Raw genomic sequence first — 9803 nt, 5'->3', positions numbered from 1 at the left:
TCTGGCTTTCCTACCAATATCCTATATGCATTCCTCGCCTCCCCCATTCGTGCTACATGTCCCGACCATCCCATCATCCTTGACTTGATCATTCTAATTATACTTGGAGAAGAGTACAATATATTAAGCTCCTCATCATGCAGTGTTCTCCAACCTCTCGTCATTTCATCTCTCTTCGGTCCAAATATTCTCCTCAACACCCTGTTCTCAAACACCCTCAGTCTGCGTTCTTCCCTCAATGTCAGATACCACGTTTCACACAGAAAAAATTATAGCCTTTTACATTCTAACATTTATGTTTTTAGCCAGCAGACGAGAAGACAAAAGGTTCTGGACTGAACGGTAGCAAGCACTGCCCGAGTTCAATCTCCTCTTAATTTCCTCCTGAACCAGGTTCTGATTTATATAGTCGTTCCCACATATCTGAGCTGTGATTCCGTCCTGCATTCTTGTGAGAGACAGCAACATATACTTATTTTTCTGTATTTACTTCTAAACCAACCTTCTTACTAGCGCCAATTAAAGTTTGTGTGTTATTCTCTATGGTGTCTATATTATCACCCAGGAGATTCACATCATCAGCATAGACAAACAGCTTACTATTATTACTAATTAGTGCAGTAACTTCTACTCATAGGACAAGATAGAGCTTGACATGGGTACATGTAGCAGACATAAACAAAAAAAAAATACGAGTCATAATTTTATTTGCCCTTCTTATTAATCCTCTGTAGATGGAAAACAAACACAAACTTCCATCTTGCTTTCATGATAGGCCGTGGACAAGTCTGAAGTTCACTTGCAAAGTAAGTTGCACGTTGTTTACTGCATGTACAAGGTCGGCCGATGTGATTTATATTTCGGATCACGTACTGACATACTAGTTAGGCCATGAGTGTAGGATTTAAGATATTACGTTGTCAACTTGTTTGGTCACGCAGTGTTCATATTGTTGCTTGTACCGTGATGAGGCACATGAATGTAATATGTAACATAACAAGAGATAAGAATTTCTGTTTGGTATTTGCAGCAAGGAAGAAGGATAAACGTACTGTAAACAGAATTTATGTCCTGAGAGACGACGGGGGAGAAAGATGTCGGAAATGTACGAATGCAAATCAAATCACGCCAGACGAGGTCGGATTCTCCGGAGAATGTCGCTTCCTTCAGTTCGCTGTTCACTGCTGTGGATGAAAAGTCATTCATTCCTCTACCCAAATTTTTAACTCACTGTAGAAATGCCAACCATGTACAAGTATGCCATACACCGCAACACACAAACACACACAATTTTTATCTGAGGGAGGGTAAGCTCTTATTAACCCTTTAAAGACCGAATTTCTTCCAAACTAAATATATAAATTCAGTCCGTACCTCACAGGAAACACATTGTGTCTCCGCTACAAAGCCCAACAGGTTAATGCTGTTTTGGGAAATATCCAATGCTTATTGTGAGAACTATACGGAACACACAAACACACTGTGTGGGCAGAATGCAGAATCCTAGTATGTTAAACCAGGTCGTGCATATAGTAACCATTAGGCTTTAAAAGGTTAATATGATAACAAAACATCAGGTCCCGCAAAAGGCGGTGAACTTGAGCAGCTTATACACCATCAGTTTCTCATGATAACTACACTACATGAAGTTAATTATGTGAACGAATGCTCTGGAATATGTGACCGCACTGCGGGATATCTCGCGGTTAAAAGGAGTTGGAATGGAGGGGGTGGGGAGCACTTTGGAGCCCTAGCCATCGATGGGGTGGTAAGAAAACTTTCCAATGTGGCAAGAGGGACCTAACCAAAAGAGAGATTCCTAATATTCCCAGCAGCAACGCTCATGCCCAGTTTCCGCTCCACATATCGTTTCAGAGAATCAATCCAAGTCCTACGGCCTGTGTAACAATTCGTAACATGCTAATATTTTATGATTAGGCTCTGGCCCAACCCTCAGGCTGGAGGGCGTCCCCTCTTGTGACCTACCCGCGACTACTTGTAATAATTTCGCAGCTACCCCCCGATACTTGGAGTCCTTTACCTCCATCTGTCCCCTGAGGACACGCCATGCCGTGCTGACAAACCAAAAAGCAAAGACTGCACCCGTATTTAACCCTTCGCACCACGTCATAGCTCCGTGTGATGTTAACCTCGGCACTTGACGGAGGTGAGAGAGAGAGTTTTATGCCCCGGCGACAGAGCTGTTCTGGACGCGTCCGGAAGTTGTGGAGAGGAGACGAACCTCTGGGGCCCTGCCAGGAATCGAACTCCGGATGCCACCAAGTATCATAAAATGCCGCGGTATTTCTCGGAATTCGTCAAATTGACGTCAGTAGCCTGAAGTGTGTGATAAGAGGGCGAATTCCTGTCCTGCACAGGAACATGTAGCAGTCATTGCCACGTTCCCCACTGCAACCAAGTCTCACCAACGACACAAACAAGGTTGATTACGGGCGCATGTTATTACGAAACCTTACCCACATGGAACATGGGAGGGCAGTTGCCATGTAGCAGCATTAATGCGATGATGAAAATAACACTTCAAGCATCGTTATAACACATATTATACAATTCTATATGCAGATCTTGTTTTGTCAGAGCAGGCCTGTGTGTCAGTAGCTTTTCAAAGTCTCACTTATGACAAAGGCCACGCTGGGACTGTAATGAGTATTTGTACTGACGAATCGTGCAATCGGCTTCAATTGTACTCGACTCTTAAGGATGTACAAATTAGGTCATACACATCGAGAAGAGCCTGTAGGGGATCAAATTTTACAATAATCCTCAATAACTGTGACATTTTAGATTCTATGAACACTTCAGTACAATGTTTGTGAGAATATACGATTTGGTGCAACACTGATATCATATAAAGATCTGAAAATGTTTTTTATTTTATTTAGTAGATCATATCGGACGTTTTCTGAATGAAAATAGCTATTTTCATGCATGGATTCAGTTTCAGCATAAATCGATTTAATTTATTAAGTTAACTACAAGGTAATGAAGATGAAGGTATTCTTTGCACCAGTCCCTTCAACTATGAACATGTCATGTAGTAAAGCATAGCTCGCACTCACCCCAAGGAATATGTTGCGCGAAGAGTCGAAACCGGCGGCAAAGATCTTTGCTACTCGCGGGTTCGAGCGGTCACAAAGGATGCGACACGCGAACCGCGATATCGTACTCTGCAGCACCTTGCTCTCCCCTGTCTTGTCTCCTGGAATCGTGTCCATCACAACGAAGTCGATGGGCGACTCCGACGATCGACCGATCTGCAAAGGATGAAGACAAAGAGGAATAATGTCAGGCATACATGTCCTAAAACATGAATTCCCTTGTATCCACATATGAAAAGTTAAAAAGAAATCACCAAGTCGCGTTTTCGTGAAAATTGGGTAAACAGTCGCATTATTTCATATGAAGGAGGAAAAAAAAGTTAGAACCAAGCTATGGTGGGCTGTCACTTTTTAACCTCTGGAATAGATTATGATTGATAGCTTCACGCTCCGGCCACGTTTATGTCTGGGGAAAAGCCGAAGTTATTTATGAGGCCAAAGATAAGGTACAGTATTTCCAAAAAGGATACTACGGTTCTCTCCTGTCCGTGAACAGTTCATGATTAATAAAACTTTCTCGCAGTCGTTGAACGCTAAATAATCTCCGAAACTGAGTCTGGTGTACCTGTAAGAAACGGATAGAAATTGAAAAAGAACGTAATGTTTATAATAAATACCGGTAAGTTAGGAAATTTAGGCATAACATAAGAATTCTGGCATGTTGGCTCTGTTATTGCCTTTAAACAGTCTACAAATTCCTCCGGTGTCTCGAAAATGGCAATATTTCGGCAAAAATGCAACTGGAATAAATGGGTGCCTACAGCTTATGTTTGAAACAGTTTTCAGATAAGCACTGAAACGCTAGTAGTTCTTCACGTGTCTGTTGTCTGATAAAACTGGAGTGACGACAAATTTCAGCAACTGCCCGCCTCCAAATATCACATTTCATGAAAATAAGTTCAGCGGTTCTCAAGTTGCAACATCCGCACAGGCAAGGCGACGCTAATTGAAGCATTTTTACAAATTTTCACTGAAACGCGACGCGCACAAAATAAAGTTGTTGTTGTTGTTATTGTAGAGGGTGGCTTTCCCCATGCACTTAGACCAGATATTGGTCCATTGTGCGTCCCCCTGTGATATTCTACCAGTCTCTATACCCTACCGGTACTGGTGCGTACCATCAGTCCCGACTCAGCCAGCGAGCTCGGCCTCTACTGGCTCAGCGGTATCTCGATGCTTCCCCCATCTACCAGAGGCGTTAGAGACTACTGTTGGGCGGGAAATGTCCTGAATTTGGCTCAGAGATCCCCTTGAGACATGAGGTTCTTTTACGTGCCGTAAAACTACCACATGGACAAAATAAAGTTAATTTACGGTTAAGTTTCGCTATTTTCGTTGAAATTCCGTAAGATGCATGGCGAGCCTGAACGAATGTGGATATAGGAATACCCTAAACTACACTGATCCCTCGCGGGAACTTGTATGTCACAAACATTAGATGTTTATGTACCATTGTGCTTCTTTGTCTGACATGAGATACATGGGTGCACAATTTTCCCTTGAAAAATTCGAGTTCTGGAGTTTCTGCTGTCATTTACGAGGGCATAATCTTGGCAGGAATGCGGGGTTGCACTAAGTCAGAAAGCAGTGAGGCGTCTGCAACCTTGAGAAAAGGACATAATTGTAACTCACTGATATGACCAAACGGGGATGCTTCTCTTTGCGGGAGCATATCAGAAGCTATGCATATAGGTTAATCTTAAGGCAAAAGACTCGCGCGGTGTATTTTTTCCTGCAACGACACACGCTCCTGTCACATGCCGATTGCAATCCAGCGACAGCGCGCTTCCGGTTGGGGGCTACTAGTTTCATTTCGACACAAATATCGAGTAAAAGAGCAGTAAAAGCATTTTACGAGATTTCAGGCTCATGGCAGTCCATATTCTTTGTTGAACCTTCGGGGCTATAAATCGTGGCGAAATGGCAGAAATTACGGATGTTAAGTATTTACTCCTCTTAAAATCTACAGTAATTTTCTATTGGTTTGGAGATATATTTACGACTCTCGTTCTCTGTAGTTTATTTTACGATGCTGTCAGTACCCCAGGGACCGTGTCTGTGGTCTAGTGGTCAGAGTTGCTGGCTACAGATCCAGAGGCCCAGGTTTGATTACCGGTGCTACCAGATTTTCTGAGAAGTAGTGGGTCTGGAACGGGGTCCACTCAGCCTCGTGAGGATAATTGGGGAGCTACTTGATTGGAAAAGTAACGGCTCCGGTCTTGAAAATCGAAATTAACGACCATAGGGATTCGTTGCGCTGAACTCGCGACATCCTCTATCCGCTTAAGTCGGCACTAACTTCGCTAACAAGCGGCGGTCGCTCGGTCGGTATAATTCGCTTGCGGACTAAAGCCACGCAGTTTGTTTTGCTTGTTTGTCAGTACCTCAGGCTATAAATGTCGAATGGTAAGGCCCGTGAATAATTAATTGAAATGTATTTGGAAAGAAGCCGTAGTGATCCAATCGCTACACCATTTCTGCATTTACCAGCTCAGAATACGAAGACCTGAGGCAGGAAAGCAGGATTCCGGGCCGAGATTTTAACTAAGCACATCCCGTTTAGAAGCCTTGAGCGTTATCACTACACCAACCTGCTCGGTTTTACAGTTTCTAGTTGAATATTTTTCGGAACAAACTAGCATGTCACTTACGAAATAGAAGGAATTTCAGACGCGTGACAAGCAAGACGAATTATCGTACGACAATTTTTCCACCTGTTACAAAAACTTTTCATAAAGTCTAAACAAATTTTGCCCAAAGTCTCTGAAACACAACACGATTGAATAACTGAAAGATGTATCTCTAGAAATGAAGGAATCCACTTTCAGATTCCAGAAATAAAACAAAAAATACAAATAAAATGTTCCGGAGAATGAAAAACATATTCATAAACAAATACTGGATGACTGCAGTAACAATAATGCGATACTCTAGCAGTAGCACGCTCATAGGACACTACCTCGTGCTATATTCACAGAAATTAAATTACCTGTGACACACAGCATGGCTTCTTAAACGAGAATTCAACATACATAAATGGTCAATGCCTTATGCAAAGCACGTTAATTCACAGGTGACAATGAAAAAGTCGAGGGAAACCTTAAAATGCTCTTGTCAGCATTAACCCCCCTCCCCCCGACATCCTCCTCCTCAAGGTGCAGTGCATTTCTACAGAACGATCTCTTTACATCATGACCACAAATACAGAATGTATTTACGTCAGCATAAGTATCCCACACGCACGCACTAACTAAACTAACTTCACGAAGCTGAGCCCTCCTTGAGAAATCTCCAATTGTGCAGCTACTCAAGAACTTCCCAGCATTTTATGGAACCGCAAGGTTTATAACCGTGCTCACAAGAACCCTCCACTGGTCCCTTTCCTCAGCCAGATTGATCCAGTGAATATCACCCCATTCTATCTCTTTAAGATTCATTTCAATATTATCCTACTAAAGTCTAAGTCTTTCTAGTGGTCTCTTTCCTTCTCGCTTTCACACTAATATCCTATATACATTACTATTCTCCCAATTCGTGTTATATGCCCTGCCCATCTCATCCTCCTTGACTTGATTATTCTGTTTGGCGAGGAGTGCAAGCGTGCGTACACACACACACACAGTTTATATATATACAGAGAGTGGGGAGAAGCTTTTGAAAATAAGGATAATTGTCTGCCAAAAAGGACCATAAAAACAATTACGCCACCCCTTCTTTCTCGAATAATCTTTGCACGCTTTTCGAAACCAGCTTAGTAATAGCCAACTCCATGGAGAACTAAAAGCCAATAATGGAAGCGCATTTCCAGCCTCACTCCCAGATTTTACGGTACCTGTAGTTGGATAATAAATTAGGAATGAGCGCAAACAATTTTCGGATTCTTGGGAACAGGTAACTGATATTTTTCATTACAAAACATGACAGCTTGCAGTCAGCTTTCTGCCATATCGACTGATGTTGAAACCCGGCAAAATACACCCCACTTCGCACTGAAATCAGGCATTCGAGGTCTCGGTGCGGAAGAACGGAGTGACATATTGGTACAGCAAAAAGGTAAAGTTGTCCCTGAGCTCAACTACTTAAACACTATGCCATGAAGGCGTGGGGGGAGTGGATGTATAGATCCACATTTTCTTGAACCCGGCACTAGATGCAGGTGAGTGGTCAGCTTCACGGTCCGGCCGCTTTACCTTCGGGAAAAGAGCTCCCGGTACCCATTGGATAGGAGGCTGGGTGAGCCCAAGAGCCGGTCTGGACGACGTGAAGAAATTTCTTGACCCCTCGGAACTCGAACTCCGACCCCTCGGTCGTCCAGACCGTAGAGAGTCCCTATACCGACTGCGCTATCCCGGCGCCCCAAGATGTTGGTGCAATACTAATTCGAAAAAGAAGTACTATCATGATGGTATGTCGAAAAGGAGGAAAGTCTACCTTTACACTATGAAGTTGATGGAAGAACAGTAATAACAAGCAGTACAGCAACTGTGGTTGCGAATGTTCGAGACATCGGCATAGACAATGTTAGAGAGAGGGCTTCCCATAACCCCCAGTGCCTAACACAATAACAGAGGCTGCATGATTACTATTTCAAGTGCCATGCTGCTTCGTGTACACGTACTGTATAATGTTGTCTATACTAACAAACAGTCGAGACATCACTATGGTATCACGGCTTCAGTTTTCAGCCTACATAATCCCATTAATCCACAGCTCCATAACTACATAACTCCACTGCACTGTCACGTCGATAAGCCGAAACAGTAAAGGCTGGAACAATCGTCATTAAACGGACATTTCGAGCCAGCGTCACGTTACCTGCCAGTAGACATTTTAGGTAAGGAGTTCATTATATTATGCCCTTCAAAATTTAAGAGCCGGGAGAGCGTGAAGTCTGTGATTTAAAAAACAATTCTTAAAAATCGCGAGTTTTAACATATTTTATTAATAGCTTTATAACTTCAAAAAGAATCTGACATGGGCCTATGTTAGTTAAATCTGAGCAGTGACCATGAAATCTACATATTTTTTTAATTTGCTTAGTGGGGGGTGGAGTTCAACTGGGTCCACTCGGCACGGTGGCTACTGATTGGCCTATCGTAGCTTGCCCCGGGTGATTATGATGATGGAGAATTTGGTGGAAAGAAGATTGGCAAGGGAAACAGAAGTACTCGGAGAAAACCCGCCCCAGCGCAACTTTGTCTACCACAAATTCCACTTGACCAGTCCTGGGATCGAACCCGGGCCGCCGCGGTGGGAAGCCAGTGACTAACCGCTTGAGCTATGGCGCGGCAAAATCTACACATAACTCACTTGCAATCATATTTACAAAATATACGTTTTATTTCCTTCACATGGCCGTGGAACAGATAGGAATACACAAGGCCGGAGACGGACAACACGAAAAGTACCGTATTTACGCATGTATAGGCCGCACATTTTTTGCTAAAAATTCAAGAGGAAAACTGGGGTGCGGCTTATATTCGAAATCACACTTCATTTTAAAAAAATTAACGTTGCCAAATTTCGGAATAATTTCTACTCCTGAAATAATATTTCAAGAAAATTATTTTTTCTATAATTTCTGTCTGAAAATTGTGCTGCGGCCTATACACGCACGCGGCCTATACATGCGTAAATACGGTATGTTCACATTAGTACTTCCTATGTGATAATACTTCAAACGTCCAAAAATTCAAACAGAAGAGAATTTTGACTATAATCGTGCTCCTTTTCAGTTCTTGAAGAACGTACAAGCGGAGGCGACATTTGGCATGCTTGTACCAAGTGCTCTGTTTATTGTTCTGATTAAATAAATGCTCGACAGACAGTCGATAGAAATGCTCTTTGGAACTGAACGAAGTCCAAAAGGAACAGACCAATGACCTGGAAAGTATCTACACGTGATAGGGTACTCCATGGGGGGAGTCACTGACCTGATCGATTTTTAGCATGTCTGGACAATAATGGAACGCAATGATATAATTGTCTTTATACAACCGAAGCAGGAAGTCAAATGAATTATTGATAACGCTATTTCTCACAAACTGTGAAAGTTAACAGTTCGAAAGAAACTTCGGTCATGCAATACTCCTGAACGTCCAAGAGCTTTATAAACTATTAGATGTAAATAAATGTTTACCATCCTTCGCAAGAATGACTGTAGGCTCGCTGTGTGGCAGTTTCGCGTTTATTTCCTCCGGAATTACCAATTATCAAGTGATTAAACGTGGCCAAATTCAGCTTACGGTTTTAGAACACGCAATACCCATAAATATCTTTAATCTTTGATTCAAAGATTCACCCCAGAACTGTTCTATTAATATATCTATATACATTTTACAATTTTAATAATTCAATATGTAATACTGACGAATGCTAATACTGTCATACACCAGATATTGTAAATATGGGCCCATGTAAGATGGTTTGCAATTCAAAAGAGTATCTGATAAAAAGTTGTATTCACCTGATGATGATCAGATAAAATAGTCGAAACATGTTGTGATATTAATAAAACAAATTGAATATTATACATTCTTTGAGTTGCGTTAGACGGAACAAGCGTAATATAATAGAATACCCACAGATATATTAACAAACTGTATGATTCGTCGCTGCTATCAACAGCCATTCACTAACAACTAACAAATTTCCGTGAAATTATCTCTCTTCCCCCCCCCCCCC

General features: G+C 42.1%; 1 protein-coding gene across 1 annotated transcript in view; it reads right to left on the bottom strand.

Moving 5' to 3' along the window:
* LOC111868700 (protein pellino) overlaps positions 1-9803 on the bottom strand; it is a gene marked incomplete in the record, with an annotated part of 136552 nt that overhangs the window by 41734 nt on the left and 85015 nt on the right. The window contains 1 exon segment of the mRNA XM_033753139.1: positions 3081-3275. Within this exon segment, the coding sequence (XP_033609030.1) occupies positions 3081-3275 (195 nt within the window).

Source organism: Cryptotermes secundus, unplaced genomic scaffold, assembly GCF_002891405.2.
Source record: "Cryptotermes secundus unplaced genomic scaffold, Csec_1.0 scaffold1184, whole genome shotgun sequence".
Lineage (NCBI taxonomy): Eukaryota > Metazoa > Arthropoda > Insecta > Blattodea > Kalotermitidae > Cryptotermes > Cryptotermes secundus.
This window is presented reverse-complemented; position numbering and strand designations above follow the sequence as displayed.